The sequence below is a fragment of the Ochotona curzoniae genome, unplaced genomic scaffold, assembly GCF_017591425.1.
Source record: "Ochotona curzoniae isolate NIBS_2020 unplaced genomic scaffold, NIBS_Ocur_1.0 contig_2688, whole genome shotgun sequence".
Classification (NCBI taxonomy): Eukaryota; Metazoa; Chordata; class Mammalia; order Lagomorpha; family Ochotonidae; genus Ochotona; species Ochotona curzoniae.
Genome location: NW_024465553.1, coordinates 1,472,030 through 1,493,471, shown reverse-complemented (window position 1 = coordinate 1,493,471; position 21,442 = coordinate 1,472,030). Strand labels below are relative to the sequence as shown.

Sequence of the window (21,442 nt, the reverse complement as noted above, 5' to 3'; positions counted from 1 at the left end):
AGCAGGAGTGTATACAGCAGGAGTGTGTGCAGCAGGAGTGTGTGCAGCAGGAGTGTGTGCAGCAGGAGTGTATACAGCAGGAGTGTATACAGCAGGAGTGTGTGCAGCAGGAGTGTATACAGCAGGAGTGTATACAGCAGGAGTGTGTACAGCAGGAGTGTGTGCAGCAGGAGTGTATACAGCAGGAGTGTATACAGCAGGAGTGAACGCTGTCAGCTGCTTGTGTTTTGCCTCGTGCGTAAGTGGGAGGTAAAAAAAATCCATATTTTTACCACACTGGTACCTCAAGGTTGAGATGCTAAAATTTGTAACCTGCAGGATACACTTGAACTCTGTCCCCATCCCAGAAAACATGTTTCTCTGCAGGAGTCACTAACGATAGTTCCTTTGACTTGGCCCTGGTACACTCCCAAATCCAAACCTTAGTAGGCAGCAGGTGACAGGATGGAAGCCTCCGGATGTAAAGACTCTCTCCTCATAAGCTGGTCATTGCCGACATCAGATAAATGCATCTGCTGCTTCACCCGTCTAGAGTGGCTCAGGTTTTTGTCACTGCCAAATTCCTACTTCAGTTGAAATCCTGGCCTTTCCTGAGCATGACCAGCCTGCTGGCCTCCCTCCACCTCCAGCCAGCCATCCTCTCACATCCTGAGCCGGCGTGCTGGACTCTAACCGTGACCGAGACAGCACAGACAGGACGTGAGCAAAGCCCCGCCTGCCGGGAGTTGGTTACACTACACCTCACTGCAGAGATGGCTGCGGCCCCTCAGCCTGTCAGCACAGTGACAGAAGGAGGTTGTCGTCACGCACAGAACCCAGACAGGAAATCACAACAAGGAACTGACAGGTGCCGCCAATGTGGGATAGGGGCCCCAAGGGCCAGATTTGTCTGAAGGGTGGGTGGGAGGAAACAGCTCTGTCACCTCCTCTGCTGTGGCGAAGCAAGGTCTTGGGGTCGAGTATCAGAGCTCCCACATTAGGAACTGGGAGGGAGCTTGTATTGGTCAACAGGAGCAGAGAAGAGTGTGCTAGAAACCGTGGGAACCAGTGCCCTAGGGCTCAGCCAGGGCACCCAGCCTCTCCCTTGGGCACACACGCAGAAGGCCATGACCAGGGACATGGTCAGACCTCGCTGTGAGTAAAAGCACATGGCAGGAGAATCGGGAAAGAAGTCAGGTAGACCAGGGGCCGGCACAGGCCTGTGCTACCACACTGCTCTGGGTGACTCGAGGCCTTACCTCCAGGGGCTCCCAAGACCGGGGTAAGCTGGGACCCTGAGGCATTCTCCTGACTGCCATGTTGGATGCTCCAAGGACAGCCCAGCTTCATCCCACCCCTCACTGCCGCCTTGCCTCCTCCACATGGTACCTGCCCCCTGCCCTTTCAGAGACAGGTCACAAAGAACATTCCAGAATAATTTGCAAACACATGCACCTGAGGCTGGTCTGGCATCCTCCCACCAAAAAAAAGAAAAGAGAAGAAAAAAGAAAAGGCTAATGTTTAGGGTTCAGCATGATAATATAGCAGCTAAAGTCTTCACCTTGAAAGGCTGGGATCTCATATGGGTGCCGGTTCTAATCCCAGCAACACTGCTTCCCATTCAGCTCCCTGCCTGTGGCCTGGGAAAGTAGTCAAGGATAGGCCAAAGCCTTGGGACACTGCACCCGTGTGGGAGACCTAGAAGAAGCTCCTGGCCCTTGGCTTCAGATTGGCTCAGCTCCAGCCGTGGCGACCACTTAGGGAGTGAACCGTAGGACAGACGATCTTCTGTTGCTTCTCTCTCTGTATATTCGCCTTTCACATAAAAAGTAAATTAAAAAAAAAAATTTTTTTAAGGCTGATATTTAGAACTGAAGAAAAAAATCTAAAACATTAAGCATCCAATTTCAGTAATGGGCATTTGGTTTGTGGTGTGATAACCCAAAACAGGTACACGGTATAGAGTGATCAAGTCGGGATGTGAGGAGCAGTGCGTGTGCTGGCGCCGTGCGGCCTTGCTCTTGAGGGGCTCATCACTGTGTTTGGGATCGTTAGGATCTGCAGCAGCCCCTCCCCCTCCACCTCTGCTCACACTGCTCTGTGTTGAGATGGTCTTTCCTGGCTCCCACCCATGAGTCCATGCAGCATTTGTCCTATACCTAGCTGATATCATTGAACACAACGTCCACCTGCCCCTCCCTTGTGCCTGGGAAGGACAGGGTGCCTTCCCTCCTCACTGAAGGGACACTGAGGAGTGTCCTGTCACGTGTTTCCCCACACTGTGTCACCACCCTCTGGTGGTGATTGTTGTGAGCGGCGCAGTGCTCTGTCTTGGTGTACTGGCTTGATTTCCTTGCCGTGGGTGCCTGGCAGTCGGCTGGCTGGTCAGAGCCTAGCTCTGTCTCTTGCAGCACTGCTCCCTATCACAGACAGCGTGCACACCCTGTCCTCACACGTGGCGGGTGAACATCCCGCCCATATTTGGCCAGCATCTGTTTGTTGTATTATTTTCTTTATAAAGGGCTAAGATACCTTATTGCTTGATTTGTGTTCCTGGTTAGCCAGTGACGTTGAGTGTTTTTTCTTTCTTTTCTGGTTTTTTTTTTTTTTTTTTGAAGAATTTATTTTTATTGGAGAGGCAGAGAATGGAAGACAGAGACAAAGATCTTTCATCCACTGGCTCACTCCCCAAGTGACCACAACAGCCAAAGCTGAGCTGATCCGAAGCCAGGAGCCAAGAGCTTCTCCAGGTCTCCCACATGGGTGCTGAGCCCCAAGGCTTTGGGCCGTCCTGTGCTACTTTCCCAGGCCACAGGCAGCGAGCTGGATGAGAAGTGGGCAGCCAGAACATGAATGAGCGTTCATATCGGATGCTGGTGCTTGCAGGAGACAGCTTAGCCAGTTGAACCAACACACCAGGACCTTAACCTTGAGCATTTTTTTCATAAATTTGTTCTCCATTGAAGTTTGTTCTTCTGTAAAGCATCTATTTGTATCACTTGCCTATTTTCTAATTGGGTCATGTCTTGCTGAGTTGTTTGTAGTCTTGGTTTAAATAGGTATTTTCTAATTTATTTTTAAATATATTGAATATATTACCCCCATATATATTTGTGGCCATATTTGTGGATCATCTTCCACTGCTTTCCCAGGCCACAAGCAAGGAGCTGGATGGGAAATGGCACTGGGACACTAGCCAGTGCCTATATGGGATCCTGGCATTTGCAAAATGAGGATTTAGCCGTTAAGCTGATGCAGTGGACCCAGAGATGTTTTATTAAGTTGGCATTGGCTGTTGGTGAAGACATCAGTTAGGACATGCATCCCGTAGCATAATGCCCACGTCCCAGCTCTCCTGCAGCTTCCCGCCAGCATACACCCTCCAAGGCAGGCTTCTTGCCTCCCACACTGGAGACAGGGATTACAGTCCAGAGCCTAGCTGACTCGGTGTAGTCCTGACAATCAAGGGCAGTGGCAATTGAGTCTGCCTTTCAAAGAAAAACATAGAAGTAAATGTCCCCTCCCCTGCTCAAGGTGTTTTGGGCTTGCACTTGGGAGGAGGGAGAGCTGCCTCTGGCAGGGCTGTTATACAGCGCACACTTGCTGGACTGAGCTCCCACTGCAGCTGGCCCCAATGTCACCTCCCAACACTGCACCGCCCACCTCTCCTGCTGTCATTTACGGTGTGTTTCCACATCAGAGTGTAAGCCTCAGAAGACAAGGACCTGTCAGATGCTGCTGCCACACGTGAGATGGCCACACGATGCAGGGGAGGGCCTGCCAGGTGGATGATGGGCTCCAGGATGATGTTCAGGGGTAAATGGGAAGCAGAACAGTGGTCTTGGTTTCTTGGTGTACAGGAAACCATTGCCCTCGTAGTCAAAGGCTCTTCAGAGTTACAGTCCAGAATTTGTAGGAGTGGTCCTAGTGTCTCCCATGTGACATGAATGGACTTGCTGACCCTGGCTGCGGGTTCCAAGATATTTGTCCGGTGTATTTGAGTGTGGCCACCCCCAACCTCATTGTGCATTTGCTGTCTTGCAGGTGGCGGAGCGAGCGCTGTACTACTGGAATAATGAGTACATCATGAGTCTGATCAGTGACAACGCAGCCAAGATTCTGCCCATCATGTTCCCATCCTTGTACCGCAACTCCAAGACCCACTGGAACAAGTAAGCAAAAACCAGCAAGTGCTCCATGTTTTGCTGACATGTTTTTATTAGAATCAAAATCTTAAATAGCAGCTACGAAACAAAGATGTCCCTCTTAAGTGGAAGTTGACTTAGAAGTGAGGCGGCAGTGAGCATCACACCTGTGGTGTTTTCTCTCCTGACTTCGTCAGGCTGACTCAGGTCCAGGTGCCTGCGGCTTCTCCACGGCCTTAGCCTGAGCCCCCTCCATGAGTGAAAAAGCTCACACGGCTCATCCCTGCAGCCAAGTATGGAGCCCATGCAGTGTGATGTCACCCCTAGAAAGAGGGAAGAATAAGTGATCTGAATACAGCCTAAGGAATCAGATATGGGCCTCTATATTTGCCTTCGTCTCTCACTTAATGCTGTGAATAAATGTATCGTAAATGCATCCACTGAGCAGTTCTCTGAGACCTAAAAGGGGAAATTAATAATGGGCCATGTGATTTGTCTTATTAATAACTTATTTTACTTGTTTTAGTGTTTTTGAAAGATTTATTTATCTTTATTGGGAAGGCAGGTATACAGAGAAAAGGAGAAACAGAAAGATCTCCCGTCCACTGATTTACTCCCCAAAGTGGCCGCAGTGGCCAGAGCTGAGCCAATCTGAAGCTAGGAACTTCTGGGTCTCCCCACACGGGTGCAGGGTCCCAAGGCTTCGGGCTGTCCTCCACTGCTTTCCCAGGCCACAGGCAGGGAACTGGGTGGGAAGTGGAGCCGCCAGGACACGAACTGGCGCCCATGTGGGATCCCGGCACATGCAAGGCGAGGACTTTAGCTGTTAGGCTACCATGCTGGGCCCTTATTTTAATGTTTTTTGAAGATTTATTTTGTTTTATTTGAAAGAGTAACAGAGAGACTCAGAGGTCTTTGATCTGCTGGCTGACTCCAAATGGCCACAATAGCCAGGGCAAGGACAAACCAAAACCAGGAACCAGGAGGTTCTTCCAGGTTTGTGCTGTGGGTGCAGAGGCCCATGGGTCTCGGTCATGTGCTGCTGCTTTCCCTACATACTAGAAGGGAGCTGGGTGGGAAGTGGAGCAGCCAGTATTCAAGCTGTAGCTGTATGGGTTGCTAGCATCTCAGGAGGCAGCCTTATGCCCTGTGCCGCGGTGCCAGGTGCACTGTTTATGTCATCTAGATGAGTACAAGTGCCAGAGACTTTCTCCATCCTTCATTTAGCTCCTGTGTGTTACATTCAATTAAGAACTTGAGGTCGGAGGAGCCGAGCTCTGGGGTCCAGCTCTCTCCCTTGCCTCGCAGACAAGAAATGCAGACCCAAGAGGCACTGGGCAGCCTACTGTGCAACCATGGTGCTGACTGGCAGTTTAGGCCGCAGCACAGTTCCTCGCCTGCAGGGTCTGCCACTTGCAGCCCTCCCGTGCCCGTGGAGACTACAGCTGGCACATCCTCTTCCAGAATTTAGCCCCTGGGCAGCAGCCAGACAGCCATTTCCCACCTAGAGCCCTGGAACTCTGGGCCAGGCTTCGGGTGTGAGAGTGGGTCAGCCACTCCTGCTCTGGTGCCGCTCCTGCTCTGCTGGGACTGATTCTCAGGACTAGGTGGGAGATTGCTGCAGGCATTTCTCCATCTCTTTGGAAGAGTAGAGGTAGTGTTGGCACCCACCATTTCCTTGGGTTGTTCTGGTTACGATAATGTTATGTAGAAAGGGGCTGTGCTTGCAGTGACCTTCATGTGGCTGAGGAATGATGAAAGCTGAGAAGCTCCGGCACATGCAAGGCAAGGCATTGTCCTGTGGCTGTCGGGCAGACCTTGGGCGCTGATAGTGCAACAGCCACTCTCACCCGAACAGCACAAGAGCAGGAGTTGTGAAGAGGGCACCAACTTCCAACAGCCTTTTCTGTCTTAAAGATTGATTGATTGATTTGAAAAGCAAGAGTTACAGAGGGGGAGACACAAAGATCTTCATCCACTGGTTCACTCCTTTAATGGCCACAACAACAAAAGCATGAAACTTCACCCAGGTCTCCCACATGGGTGCAGGAGCCCAAGCACTTGGCCCATCTGCAGCAGGGAGAGAGCTGAATGGAAGTGAAGCAGCTGAGCCATAATTTGGTACCCAAGGGGTTGGCGACATTGTGCAGGCAGGGGTCTAATTCACTGTACAACCTGTTCTTTGTAACATGCAACAGATAGTAACAAAGGACCCAGTGTGATTTAGCCTGCTGTGAGAATCAGCATGGTTAGACCTGAGTCCTGCTTGGTACACTAGCATGTGTCCTGGCTCCCTGGTGATGGCCTGGGAAAGCAGCGAAAGATGGCCCTGGTCCTTGAGCTACTTCCTCAGTGAGCAGAGGCAGGTGAGGCTCCTGCATCCCGGCTTTGGCCTGGCCCAGGTACTACTACTGCAGCTACTGGGGACTAACCAAAAGATATGTGTGTGTCCCTGTCTGTATAACTCGTTCAAATACATGAATATAAGGAAGAATTGTTTTATAAAGATTGTAAGAGTTTTATGATGGCGTGAGAGTGTTTTAAGCAGTGGTTACAATCTGAGTTAGGCTTTATCATTGTCTTTGCTCTGTAGCTGCGGTTATATTACTGTTTCATCTCTGTAGATTTTGCTGGGTGGATTTCCTGCCATTCTCTCTGGAGTCTCCATCTAGGGCTCAGCTGGGACAGGGCAATCGGGCCTTCCTCCTGATCCACATATGTCAGAGCCTGAGAACTAAGTTTGTTTTTGTTAAGGTGTATTTGTTTTGGGCCTCTGCAATGGCTCAATGACTAACCCTCCACCTGCAAGCACCAGTATGCCATAAAGGCATCAGTTTGTGTCCTGGCTGCTCCACTTCCCATCCAGCTCCCTGCCTGTGGCCTGGGAAAGCAGTAAAAGATGGCTCAAAACCTTGAAACACTGCACCTGCATGGGAGACCCAGAAGAAGCCCTTGATTCCTGGCTTCAGATTGGCTCAGCTCCAGCCATTGCGGCCACTTGGGGAGTGAATCAGCAGGTGGAACACCTTTCTGTTTGATGTCCTTCTCTCTGTAAACCTGCCTTTCCAACAAAAATAACTAAAATCTTAAAGAAAAACAGTAAGGTCCATTATTTGTTTGAAAAAGCTAGAAAGAGGGCAAGGCACACAGAAGGTGTCTTCTATGCTCTGGTCCATGTGCTGTATGGCCACAGTGGCCAGGACTGAGCCAGGCTGAAGCCAGGAGTGTCATCCATGTGTCCCACATTGAGGCAGGGGCCCAAGCCCTTTGCAGGGAGCTGGGTCAGAAGCAGAGCAGCTGGGATGGAAAGTCAGCACCCAGAATGTGGGCTGCTGGTGTCGCAGGCGGTAGCTTTCCACACTGCCCCACCGTGTTGGCCCTAGAGCCAAGCTTGATGGAGCCATTTATGATCATTTTATTTTTTGCCTGCCAAAGCTCCACTTTGGCATTATTAAAATTTCTTTTTCTGTTCTCAGTAAGTTCAAAAGGAAGGCAATATTTATAGGAAACAATGTGTGTGTCACCATTCTGTATATAATTTCACCCTGATTGTTCAAGTGCCAGCATTCTTGATTCTGTCTCTAAGCCAGGGGGCTTTTGATGGCCATTGGCTGGGACAGTGAACAGGCAGCTTGACTCACAGAGAAAGCTGTGAAGGCAGAAGCTTGGGGACAGTGTGGCCAATGCCAAGAAAGCAGAAACAGGCTGGGAACCCAGCAGGGAACCAGTAGGGGAGCTGGGAGAAGGAGGGAAAAGGAAGCAGTGGAGGTGCGAGGCTCACAAGGTTTTCCCCACAGGACAATTCATGGTTTGATATACAACGCCCTGAAACTCTTCATGGAGATGAACCAAAAACTGTTCGATGACTGCACCCAGCAGTTTAAAGCAGAGAAACTCAAGTAAGTGGCCGCTTGCCCAGGTTCCCTTCACTCTGAACACACCTCTGCTGTCAGGAGTTAGCACTCGACAGAAAGCAGTGCCGGTCCCCTTGCACATGGGGAGGGCCAGGCTCTGCTCTGCCAACTGGTGATGGAAGAATGCATGCTCAAGGTAGCTGTTCCCTGTGTTCTGCCAGCAGAGTCATTGGCCTTGCACGTGGCAGCTCAGTGCCCCTAGGAACAGGGCAGGCTGTAGCTTGCCATGGCTTTGCTTACAGAAAGAGTTGTGATATGTCCTCAGAGGGCAAAACCCTTCTCTTAAGGGAAGCTTTATGGCAACCACTTAGTGATCCCCACCGACCTGGACTTTTCTGCTCTTCACAATCCAAAGCCAGGAGCCAGGAGCTTTTTTCTGGGCCTCTCACATGGCCACAGAGTCTCAAGGCCTTGGGTCATCCTCTACTGCTTTCCTAAGCCACAAGCAGGGAGCTGGATGGGAAGTGGAACAGCCAGGACAGGAACCAGCACCCATATGGCAAGGATTTAGCCACTACCACACCACACTGGACCCTCTTAGTTTCATTCTGTGTCCCTGGCCGTGCGATCACACTGTGGCCTGGGGCCCGAGAAGGAGCAGAGGGCGCGTGGGGTGTGTTGCGGGAGGGTCCAGGAGGAGCAGAGGGCGCGTGGGGAGTGTTGCAGGAGGGTCCAGGCTGTCTCCTGGAGCTTCCTCTTGCTTGTGACTCATTCTAACACAGATGCCATTTTCCTGTTTTTCAGAGAGAAGCTAAAAATGAAAGAACGTGAAGAAGCATGGGTTAAAATAGAAAACCTAGCCAAAGCAAACCCCCAGGTACTAAAGAGAGAGTGACATGAGAATGCTGAGGGTGTGCCACTTGGATATTTTTATAAGATAGGAATATGGCTAATCATGGGCAGGAGGGAGACCAGTCCCACTGACGTTGTACATGAAAATATCACAATAAAAAGTGCCGTTCAGCTTGTAGCCCTCCTCGTACAAGTGCTTACCTTGTCCCACACTGCTTTTGCCACAGAATTTCCTGTTAAAGGATATGTGGATCCTGTGAAAAGACTGTGGTAACAAGGAACGTGGGGTGCCCTCTCCGTTGCAGGCCAGCATTATACTGCGTGTGCCCTCTCAGATGCCGTTGATGCTGTCATTCTCACAATAGCTCCACTTTATTTTTTTAAATACCCAGTAGCTGAAAGAAAGGAAATGTGAGGTGGATGAAGTGGATGTCTTTTTCCTAAGTGCTGTTCCCCTAAACAGAACCTTTTGTTGTTCAAAATTAGCAACATTCTCCCCTCCATTGCCTGGAGCCGCCAGTGTCCCTGAGCAGGATGGATGAGGGACTGGCAGTGAAAGCCGTGCCCATGTAGGGCAGCTCCTGGCTGGCACCCGAGGCTACCAAGTCTCAGGTGCCACCCGGCAGCAGTCTGTGGTCTGATGGGTGCTGGTCTCGAGGGTCGGCACCCTATCTGCGAGGGCCCCCTCTCACTCTGGTACCTGTGTGACCAGAATATCACCTTGCAAGGAAGACTGCTGGTCTGACTCTGACCGTGCTGGGAATTCTCGGCTTCCTCCCGCCTCCTGGAAAGAAGGTAACTGCTAGTCCGTTTACCTCTTTCAGCCCAAGGAGTATGTACATGCTCATTAGCCAAGGGGGATGAAATGCAGTATGACGGTAAGTTGGACGTGCCTCGCCTACATGATGATGTTTTGTCTGGTTCTCTTGGCCGAAAGCAGCATTGGATGACACTCTGACCTGTGTGTCCTTGAACCTGGTGGCATCCTCTCACCTTCTCTATCCCTGTCCTTTGTGAACATGCTGGTTCAGACAGCTGGGTCAAATTGTGCCTAGGTGGTTACGGACTATTCCTTCCGTGGATAGAATTTGTTTTAAAACATCATGAATCTTAGGGCTGGGACAGGTGGAGGGGTTCAGCCTGGGCGTCTTGCTGTGTCCTGAAGGACCCAAGGCCAGCGGCTGCACGTGGACATATTCAGGGCTGTGAGAGCCCACACACGTGCTTGAGGTCAGCAGCCTCAAAGACATGCAAAACACGTGCAAGTCAGAGTCTTGGTTTTTTGTTTGTTTTTAAGGATTGATTTATTGGGAATGCACGTTTAGAAGGAGATCTTCCATCTGCTGTTTCACTCCCCAGATGGCCACTGGGGAGACTGGATGCTAGGAGCGTAGAACTCTGTTGTGGTCTCCACGTGAACAACAGGGAACCAAGGAACTGGGCCGTCTTCCCTTCTTTCCCCAATGTGTTAGCAGGGAGCTGGACCGGAAATGGAGCAGCCAGGACTTGAACTTGTGTTCGAGTGGAATGCAGGTGTCACAGGCAGCAACTTCGCCTGCCAGGCCCTGCTGGGTTGGTTTTAACTTGCCTTCCCTTGCACACAAAGGAACCCTCCAGAAAGAGTTGTGTGAAGTTCCCCATAGGAGCGAAGGCCAGCTAGCTGTTGCTCAGCTCTGTACCATCCCAGATGATGGCTCTGCCCTCTTCTGCCTGTGCCAGTTTGGGATACTGTGTCTCAAGCTGTGTGTGATGGGGGTGTCAGCTAGCCAAACTCCCGTCACATGACACCAGTCATTGTCTCTGGATTGACTTATCTGTGACTCGGGCTCTGCACACGTGCTCCAGCCCATGTCTGTTTCCAGTGGGAGATGCTTTGTGGCTGATGCCCCAGAGCCTCGCACTTCTTCTTACTAGGAAACTGTTTGTCCTGCTCTCTACTAGCCACTGCTGCCACGCCGGCTGACCTGTCTGTGGGTGGCACTGTCTGGTTCTGGTGAGCTGAGGCCACGGGGCTGCTGAGGCGCACCTCGCACTGCACTACAGGAGACTGCCTAACCGACTGGTCCTCTGGGAGGGGGCTGCCAGCAGCGCTGGGGAGCCGTTAGGACTCTGTGCTGTTTGTCCCCACTGCTGTGGCAGCACTGCTTGGGCTTTCTGATGTCACACTTGGCATAATCTGAGGCAGTCAGGAAGCACTGAAGAATGCTAAGGTAGACCCTTCCTTCTGATGCAGCCAGGGAGGCCTTGGAGCCTGCTACCGCTTCCAGGCCCAGCCTCACAGGGGCTAGGATCTGGCCTTCCTCCCCAGGCCTGCCACACAATCACCTGATGGGCAACGAGGGATCTGCTCCAGCGAGGGCAGAAATTGTCAAGTCCCTGCGCCCCCTGTGTGACCCACAGCCTCTTGATGCTGCTGCCGTTGTACGTGCTTCTATGAGCCCCCAGAGACAGGCACTGTGAGTCATGGGAATTCCCAGGAATGCAAAGATGAGGACAAGACATGGTCCCCGCCCCCATCCCTGGCCTTCGGGCACTCATAACCCAGAAGGGGAGCAGAAAATGGGCCAGTGGCAGCAAGCACCGACAGTGAAGGCATGCACAACTTTAAATAGAGACTCACCAAGAAACCTGGGCTCGCACATGCCCAGTGCACCTAGGAACTCAGCCTGGCCTAGATGCTGTGTACCTCGGACAACAGGGAGCTTGGCCTGTGAGGTTACTGTTTGTGTCTTAGGATCTCAACACTATGAAGAGGGTGTTGGGCACAGAGCAGTGAGGAAGCTGTGAGATGCTTTCCTGGGGGTGTCAGGCATTGCCAGCAGTCTGTGCTGGGGGGAGGGTGGGGAGGAAGCTCTCGTTCAAGGGCCACAAGGAGCAAAGCTGGGAAGGCAGCATGGCCAGGTGCTGGCCCCAAGCATGGAAAGGGCAGCACAGCACCACGGGCCCAGGTACTCGTTGGTGTTGGAGATGGGAAATGACAGCTGTGGCTGCCCCAGCCTGCAGCCTGGCCTCAGATGGCTGCAGGAGTGCAGCTGGCCACACGGGCCTGAGATGAGGAGAGAGGTGGACCAGAAGGCAAAGGGGCTTGGCACCAAAAAAGAGGACTTGAGGGCTGCGTTTCAGGAGTCAGAGGAGACATGTAGAGGGGCCGGAGACTCAGGCAGGGAGGAACAGATAAAGCAGCCAAGGCTGGAGCCCTAGAGGCTGTGGGGCAGGTTCAGGAGTGGCTGGGGGACAGCTGGTGAGCCAGAGGGTTACCAGTGTTGCTGGGGTCAGCCGCTCCCTTGGGCAGGGAGCGCGCAGCCTGGCCTGTGTTGAGCTGTAGGGACTCGCAGTGAGACCCCTGGTGGCAGGCCTATCAGTGTGCTACAGCACCTGTGCACAAGTCTGCATCAACACAGGTGCCCGCTCTTCCGTCTCCCCTGGCCTGGAAGGTGGGCAGTAAATGCCAATCAGCATGCCATCTTGTGAGCCCCCTTCTTTTAAAAGATTTATTTCTTTTTATTGGAAAGGTGGATATTCAGAGAGGAGAGACAGAGAGGAAGATCTTGCGTCCTATCGTTCACTCCCCAGACGCTGCAACAGCTGGAGTTGAGCCAATCTGAAGTCAGGAGCCAGGAGCTCTTCCGGGTCTCCCATGCGGGTGCAGGGCCCCAAGGCTTTGGGCCGTCCTCGGCTGCTTCCCCAGGCCACTGCAGGGACCTGGATGGGAAGCGGGCCGCCGGGATTAGAACCGGCGCCCATATGGGATCCTGGCGCATGCAAGGCGAGGACTTTAGCCACTACGCTATCGTGCCAGGCCTGTGAGCCCTTCTAACTGCAGAACACCCCCTGAAACCATCTCAGTCAGTGCTGCATCCCAGGGGACAGCCAGCAGGGAGTTAGAGGGATGCTGATGGGACAGGGAGACAGTTGTGGAGCTAACTGCCTGGTGTTGGTTTGCTAGCAGATGTCTCACTGGTTCTGTCCTGGAAAGGGCTAGGCACATTAGGAATATGCCGACACAGGATAGAGGAGTCAGGTGGGTCAGCTCAGTGAGGCATGAGAAGAAAGCCAGAACCTTGCTGCAGTGGGTGATGGCAGAGCGGGAATTTCAAGACGGCCATCAGCAGCAGAGCAGCCACTGTACCCAAACCCAGTGTGCCCTGGCATTTCATTGCCATCTGGAGTCAGATGGCAGGGGCTCCAGGGTGGGGGTGGGCAGTCAGGGACCAGAGCACCCAGGGAGGGAGGAATGTGGAAGTGACCTAGGGGCCCAGCTGTGCCTCCTAAGGCAGGCAGTGGTGACAGGTGGTCAAAGCCAGGGCGTGGGGAGTCTGTCATCTTTGAGGGGGCTCCTGCCATAGAGGGCCATGCCCAGACAAGAGGCCAGGAGTTGCTAACGGAGAGTACCTCCCCGCTTTGCATTGCAGTATACAGTGTATAGTCACGCGAGCACCGTGAGCATGCCGGTGGCAATGGAGACAGACGGGCCTCTGCCGGAAGATGTGCAGATGCTGAGAAAGACAGTGAGCGACGAGGCTCGGCAGGTAAAGACCCCCAGGGCGCAGCTGGGGCGTGCTGGGGGCAGACCGGCTGGCAGCGGGCGCACACGGGGCCTTCTTGAAGTTCGCAGAAACGGGATTGCAAGCCATTCATCTCAGCCCAAGCACTGGCAGGCCTGACTGCTTTTTCAGGATCCGTATTTTCCATCAACTCTTTTGAAGACCCCTTATATAGCAATGCCTTGTATTCCAGCTAAAGTTAAAAATTAAACTGTGGTAATCTTGTAGCTGTTCTGACCGTAGCCATGAGGGATCAAATGACCAGCAGCAGTTTTTAGAAGGATTAAGTGTGTGCCTGAGACATCCTTCCTCGCTCACCTGAACCCTTAATTCTCTGTCAGTGTCCATCTGAGCAAACACTTGGCAGTGCTGCCTCTGCTCGCTCCTCCTCTGCCTCTCCCTGCCCGGAAACACTCCCTCCTCAGGCCTGTTTGGATCCTGTCAGCCCCCACGACATAGCATATGGCTTCCACCCCCAGATACCCTCTGAACCAGCTCAGCGGGAAGAAGAGAATCAGGGGCCCGCGCAGCTGAGCGTTAGCCACGGGGACTCCGTGCCTGCAGTGGCATGAGTCACCCAGGGGCCATGTTTCAAACACCCCTGTAAATAGATCACAGCTTCGACGGATGGGGGGATCACCTTGATGCTGCAAACCCCTTTACCCAGTACAAGATTTCCTACAAATTCCTAGCACTAAAACTCTGGCTACAGTTGTCCCTGCCATCAGGTCCCATGTCCTGCCTGCGATGGTCTGCAAATGCCGCTGCCATTGGGATCCTGGTCAGTGAGAGAGCTTTTCATAATCTCTGTGGAATTAAAAGATGTTTATTTCAGTGCAAAAAGTCTTGAAACCCATGTACACAAGAGCCCTTCAAAAGTCTCTTAGAAAATGCATATTCCTGACAAAATTATATATGAATTTAAAAAATATTTTTATACCAAAATAAGTTTATCTTAATTTCATCTTTCCGTACGATTTCTCAGTACCGTCATGTTTACATCTGATTCAAACGAACTATATGTGCCACCTGCTGAGGCAGGATGAGGTGTGAGCAAGGCACAGAGCGTGGGCAGCCCTGCCCTGGCACTAGAACAGGTCTGCATCTGCATGAGTGTGCATGAGAGTGAGCACGTCTCATTCAGGACATCGACTCTTCACACCCAGAAGTGATCCTGGTTTGGATACACAGGGTTCGATAAGTTGTAGCCCCAAGCTGACACCCCAGAACTGCTTTTCACGTGACCCTCCTGGAAGCTCTGGGGCCACTTGCATGGCTAGTGCTGTGTTGGGGGAGAAGCTGGATGAGATGCTGTGCTCACAGGGCCACTGGCAGGGGGAAAGCTGTGGGTGCAGGAGCCCAGATTTGCACATTGATCTCTGCTCCCTCGCAGCTACCCTGTCATCTCGGACGGTTTAGGTCGGCATCAGAGCAGGTGCATGAGCGCTTCCTGCAGCTCCTCAGGTGGGGGAGAGAGAGGTCTGTGAGAGGCTGGCATGCACTTGGCTCTGGCACCGGCCTCACTGCTGCTCCTAGGACTAAGTGTCATCTAGCACAGTGCTCTGTGACCTCTGTGTGGCAGCGTTCCTTTTCCTCCTCGCTGTCTCAGTGGGCAAGGATGCCAAGTTATCTGTTTGGTGAGTTCTGAAGGCTTCTAGTGGGTTGAAGACTTGTAAGGGCCTTGTCAGCCACAGACCAGGAACCCCACTGGAACGTCTGTGGCCACGAGGAAGCTGGCCTAGCGGACCCTAACATGCATGGCTGCACAGTTGGAGAGGAAGTGACGGCATGCAAGCCAGTTTTCAGGCAGTAATTGTTAAGATTGGGAAATTTTTTCTGGTAAAACCTGTGAGTCGGGTCAGAATTACAGTGAGGAAAAGAATAAATGCTCCAACTACATGAACTTAAATGTCACAGACATCTTTAGGGTTCCCACCCTGTGCCCTCAGAGGGGTGTGTGCCACCCAGAGCCATAGATGCATCCAGACCAAGGAGCTCACTCATGCCAGGAACATCACAGAAGCCTTCACCCAGGGGCTCACCCCATCCTAGAAGCATCAGAGTGTCCAGACCGGGGGCTCACCCCCTACCCGAAGCATCGCCCATGCCGACAGCAGAGTCCTAGGCAGCGTCTCGTAATTCCGGAAGTCGGGCTTGTGACCGGGTTTTCTCTGGAATTGGTGCCTTTACAAAAATCATGCCAGCCTCTCCTTCAGTTCCTCTGGAAGGCTTCATGCCACTGAAGTCAGTTCTCTACGGATTACCTCAATCTCAGAAGTCTGGCAGGCTTAAGAAATTGACATGCTGGGTGTAAAATTCATATGGAAATTCAGGAGGACTTAGGGCAGCTGAAACAACCGAGAAGATGAACCGCGTTGGAAGAGCAAGCATATACCCACCCCAGGCTGCAGCCTCACTGCACACACTTCTGCACGTCCCATGACTGTCAATGAATCCCAACCCAGCCATACATGTTTACGCAATGCAGTCTCTTAGACTTAAATCTTGGAATTGATAGACTGCTTATTTGAGAATACTTGAGTCATTTTCCTGAAGTTCTGAAAAATACCACTACTAAGTGTGCAGCTCCGCCACGGGCCTGACGAGAAGCTTTGGGTCAAACTTTTGGTTTCATATTGTTATGTGACTATTTCCAGCACCCTTTTACTGTCAACCAGCTGGGCTATTCCAAAAACAATTCCATATTCCTTTAAAGTGATCTGAAATTTGGGTTGGATGGTCATGTTTGAGGAAGCCAGGCAGACGACCCCACAGCTGGTGGGGGGACTTGGCTCTACTGGGTTGTCAGCACCACACTGCAGACCGGCCACAGGGACCTTGTGCAGCCCTATTCAGAAAACATATGTTTCATGTGAGCAGCGTTGCTGACAGAGGCATTTAAAATGTTTACAATTCTTCTCAACAGTTGGTCGGGAGAAAGGCAGTGTCAACCACGCAAGTAAGGAAGGTGTAGACATTCGGAAGGTGGGCAGCGCAGGTACTGGTTCCTAACTCTGTAGAGCTTATGTAAGGCTTTCTGTCTGGGGAGAAAACCAACAGGCCCTGCGTGTGTCCGTGAGCAGTTACTTCTATCTCATTCCCACTTGTGATAGTCCTTGAAGAAATCTGGCTTAGTCCTGAACAAGTGTAAGCAGTGAGGTTTGAACTTAGACCTTTGTAAGAGAAAGAAAACGTGTACTGCCCCTCTGCCCAGCCTCTGGTGCTGATGGCCCACCTGCTGGGTGTGCAGGTGCCCTGAGCGCAGGCCGGCTCCTCCCCAGGTTCACTGGGGCCCCGGCCCACCTAGTGCAGCCTCGCCACCATCCTTCCTTTGCCGTCTCCTCGTTTTCTTGTCTTCCTTTTGTGATTTGTGAAATAGTCTGTGCCTGACACACCAGGCTGCGCTCCTGGGCAAAAAAGCTCCCATGCCCACCTTCCCACACTGCCAGAAGCCCCAGGGTCTCTCCTCTGTGCTGGCGGCCACTGCCCCAAAGCGCCAGGCGCTGCCTGCTCCGTGGCTTTCTTCTGGGATGACCTGCTGCAGCACATCTCCCAAGTAAAGATCTTGCTTTGGTTTTGCTTCGTGTGGCTTTGTTTTACATATCAACCTGGAAGAGTGTAAGACACAGGCTAGGATTTCGCCTCCAAGAAGCCAGCACATGTCGGGGACCACGCCATAGGGAAAAACATAGCCTGCCCTCCCCATGAGTGAATGCCAAATTCAGATTTCTAGAAATAATCCTACACTGAGGTCACACAAAACTCTTTTCAATGCTTATGCTTAAATAAATTGATTTCACAAAAATGTGAACTTTTCATGTAGATCTCTGCATGTCCTTGGACTTCTTTATGCCAGCCAAGAGATGCGTATTTTACATGCTGTCCCAAAGCCAGATGCCCCCTTGCCCACGTCTCCTTGTTGTCCAATGATGCCCCCTTGCACATCTCCTTGTTGTCCAGTGATAACTTAGAAAGCACCCAGGAGCACTTGCTGTCTGGCAGTGCATGGTTTCCCGAGACACTGGAGGAAGGAAGCCTTCGGCCCCGCTGTTCCTCGCCCACTTGACCAGGTGCTTGCTCCATCTAGAGGATGTAGCTGCTGTCTTGTTTCAAAATGCTGGGGTGAGAACTCAGCCAGAGTTGAGACCCTGTTAAACTCTAGCATGCCAAAAGAGCGTTCACTTAGTTTATTTTTTTGTTTAAAGTAAAAGCAAAATGTCCAAAATTTACGGATGAAAATGCAAGGGAAGGAGGAGTTTGGCTTAGTACCCTCAGCAGTAGGACTGCTTACTTTAAATAATAACTATAGTTAAGCACTAAAGGCCCTGTTCCCCCACGTGGTACCCTCGGTCTTCTCTGCCAATCTGGTACAAGATTTAGGTCTCTTCCACTTGTAAATTCAGCTCAAGTGTTTTCCCTTCATTCTTATTTACTGCAAAGAAAATGTCTACCTTCTCAAAGGTTTCTGTGATGGACAAGGCCATAAAAGTGCCTTTGGTAATGTTTTTTGAAACAGGCGGGTGTCATTTATGGGGTTCACTGCCACTGGTGACCCTGTGTTGGGGAGGAGCCTGTGTTGCACACACGGCCTCCAGCTGGTCCCAGGTGGTGTCTTAACGAAGAGGTGCACCTGCCACCACCGCTGTGAGGACCCATGTGGCCGGCCAGTGCTGTGCATCCACCCCGAGCTCAGATACAAGTTTGCCCTTCAGCCAGCATGGTCTGTCGCCAACTGCACTGCCTTTGTCATTCCAGGCCCAGAAAGACCTGAAGAAGGACCGTCCTCTTGCGCGTCGCAAGTCAGATCTGCCTCAGGATCCCCACACCAAGAAAGCCTTGGAGGCTCACTGCCGAGCCGATGAGCTGGTCTCCCAGGAGGGACGCTAGCTCCCCGGCACCGCAGGGCTGCGCATGCACCTTGCGAGGCTCCGGCAGCTGTAGAAAAGAACTTACTTTGATGTGCCATAACAGTCAGTTCCATTCACAACCCAGGCTTTCTCCAACCTGTAATGTAAGCAGTCCTGTATGTCCGCCTCAGCTCAGTGGTGACTCGGCAGACCCGGTGGGCAGAGCATGGGCTGGGGACAGAGCCCTCAGCCCAGCACAGCCTGGAAACACCTCATCACACTCGGCCCAGATGGAAGTGTGAGGCTCACACACACGTGGTTCTGGGGGAACAGCACTGTTGTCCAAACCCAAGGGCACAGACTTCTGACTGGCCCCCACTGGTGGCAGGCCGGCAGTTAGCATGTGCTGTGGTTTCGAGCTTAGCGAGATGGCTTTTGCTGTGGGTGCTAATGTGGCCTGCTGGCGCAGGACGTGCCAGTCCTCAGCCACAGGTCCCCCCAGGAGTTAGCTCGTACTCAGCACAGGCAGCCCGGCGTGCTCTCTGGCGTGCACCTGAAGCCATGCAGTCCATGGTACAGCACCAAGGGTTCAGGAGTGAGCTTTGAATAAGAAATTTAGAAAGAGCTTGCTCCATCTACCTGGAATAGAATTGGAATATTTAAATTATGTGTTCCCATTTTTATTGACAAGATTATTTTTCATCAGCTCACACACTGTTGCCCTCCGACAGGGCTCTTGAATAAGTAAAACAGCAGTCCATCCGATCTGCACTTTGCGTGAGCTGAGCCTCTGGGCCTAATAAAGTGATGGGAGTGACACATGGCGCCCGGCTTACCAGGGCCCCTTGCTAGTGGGTGGTCCCAAGGAGGAGGCTGGGATGTGCAGCTCTCTTGCGAGGAAGAGCGCGCGTCGCAGCCTCGAAAAGGGAATCCTGTCGGGGAGCTGCTGCCGTCTGCACACAGCGCTGGCCCGGATTCCCTCACGCACCGTGAGCGTCTGTTCTGGATGGAGTAGCCATGTCCGTTCCTCGTTTCTCTCAGGGTGACCTGTGTTCTGACTTCCTTTTGCATAAACACTGCTCGAGATGGTGTGGCTCTTGCTGGCAAGTGGCGCTGGTTTTTGTATCCCTGGCATTGGGTGGCATAATGTCATGCTCAATGTGACGACGCATGGCTTCTCTGAGGACCTGGTCTTTTACTGAGGTCTCAGATGTCTTCGAAGGGACAGCTGTACAAGCCACCCAAAGTGCTGAATGCCTGGTGACAGTATTCCCCAGTGTCTTGGTGGGGAACCGTCTGGTAGGAGGGCTCTTGTGTGCGAGGACTTAGGCAGAAGGTGGCCCATGCCAAGAGCAGGCCACTGTACTTCAAGCACGCTTCCTGAAAAACTTGATAAGTATCTGTCCACTTTTCCCTGATGAAACTGATCCTTTACAAAAAATTAGTTGAAATGCCTTCCCCTTTTTGAGGGAAAAAGGGTGCTTTTACTGTATAAAGCAGCGTCTCATGTACTTTGATATCCCGTTGTTTGAACTCCAGTCTTAATCCAGTAGTCTCAGATACCCTTGATTCTGGATGCTGGGTGTGTGTGAAAGAGATTTCTGGAAGGATTCCTTCTTGCCCTAGGGGAAAGCGAAGTATCTGTGGCTAGTGGCCGGGTGAAGCTCGCCCTGTGAGAACATCTCTGTCCAGCTTTTGTTTCTGCTCCGTATGGAAGAAGGTGGGGGAGCTTTGAGAGGAGCGGATTGCCTTTGATGAGTCTTCCTTAGTGTCTGCGCCTGTCGTGTCCCTGGCTGGTGCTCGGCCTCCCTGGCCTCCTCGGTCAGCTTTCCTAGAGGCGCCATGCTGCCCCTTCCAGGCAGACTGCGCCAGCACTGCGTCAGAAACGAGCTGGTAGCTGTTTTCTTTCTAAATTCTGCATTCGGCATCTCCATTCTTCCCAGAACGTGTCTCTGTACATCAGAAATGTCACTATTCAGAGTGTCTTTTTAGTGTGGCTTTAGTATGGCTTCCTTTTAATATTGTACATACATTGTATCTTTGTTTATGGTAATGAGTAATAAAAATGTAGACTTCATATTTTGTACAAAATGTCCTATGTACAGAATAAAAACAAAATTCATAGAAACAGCATAAATAGGTAAGTAGCACAATTATTTTTCTTTAGAAAATATCTGTAACTTTATGCTTTAGTGAAATGTTTTAAGTACCTACATATTTTTTAACATTTTGTAATTCTGAACTTTTGTTTTGACATTGTTTATGAAGAGAAACTTCATACACTCGCCATTTAATATTCTCTTTTATCTAATTTAAAAAAACCTCAAAAATTCGTGTATGAGACGGATTAAATAAAGAACCTGTGACTTTTACTGCTCATCATGACGCTGCGTTTAGCCCAGCAGGGTGCTAGGCAGGCTGTGGCTTTGTGACCAGGGCCAACCTCTGGCCTCCTGGGTCACTTCTGGATGCAAATGGCAAATCCAAAGCCAGGATCCAGGAACTTCCTCCAGGTCCCCCACAGGGGTGCACGGTCCCAAGGATTTGGGCCATCCTTGACTGCTTTCCCAGGCCACAGGCAGGGAGCTGGATAGGAAGTGGAGCTGCCGGGATTAGAACTGGTGCCCATATGAGATCACAGAGCATTCAAGGCAAGGACTTTAGCCACTAGGCCACACTGCTGGGCCCAACCCCCAGTTACTTTTTAAGATTCTTGAATAGAAAGCAGTTTTTAAGGTGGCACTGAATGGTTAAGGGCAGAAATTTGGGGCCTCATGTAGGGCCACCTTGCTACTGCTGCCAGTACCTGTCAGTGGCCACTTTGCACTGGGCATTAGGGCAAGCAGCTTGCCTGCCCCACAGGGTAAGACCATGCCACTTCAGGGGTCCTCAGCCCAGGGGGCTGACCACAGGGTGGGTGTGGGTGGCCCACATTCCCAGCATTGGCACGGAGGGCACACCCAGAAGGGAGGCATCTCTCAGCAGGCGCTGTCTCGTGTCCCCTCAGCATGCATCCAGGGACCTCGGAAACTTGAGTCCAGCTGAGGCATGACTAACCTGCTGCCCTCCTCACCCCTCCGCACGCACACACACTCTGCCCAGCAGGGAGGATCTGGCAGCCTTGCTAGAGTCAGGCAGAGCACCCAGCACCCCCAGACTTCCCACAGCACTTCCTGACACGCACTGAAGAATTCACCCCCAACATGTCATGGGTCATGTTA

At 51.8% G+C, this 21,442-nt stretch overlaps 1 protein-coding gene across 11 annotated transcripts in view; it reads left to right on the top strand.

Moving 5' to 3' along the window:
- The window catches only part of PPP2R5C (protein phosphatase 2 regulatory subunit B'gamma), a 109,036-nt gene extending 88,443 nt beyond the window's left edge, over positions 1-20,593 (top strand). For 3 of the 11 annotated variants that reach the window (XM_040975049.1, XM_040975046.1, XM_040975051.1), the window contains 5 exons: positions 4,024-4,151; positions 7,922-8,023; positions 8,783-8,855; positions 13,243-13,359; positions 18,130-20,593. In XM_040975049.1, the coding sequence (XP_040830983.1) occupies positions 4,024-4,151; positions 7,922-8,023; positions 8,783-8,855; positions 13,243-13,359; positions 18,130-18,261 (552 nt within the window). In that variant the 3' untranslated portion in view covers positions 18,262-20,593. The other 8 variants (XM_040975047.1, XM_040975056.1, XM_040975053.1 and 5 more) reach the window with 4 other exon arrangements.
- The last annotated feature ends 849 nt before the right edge of the window (positions 20,594-21,442 follow it).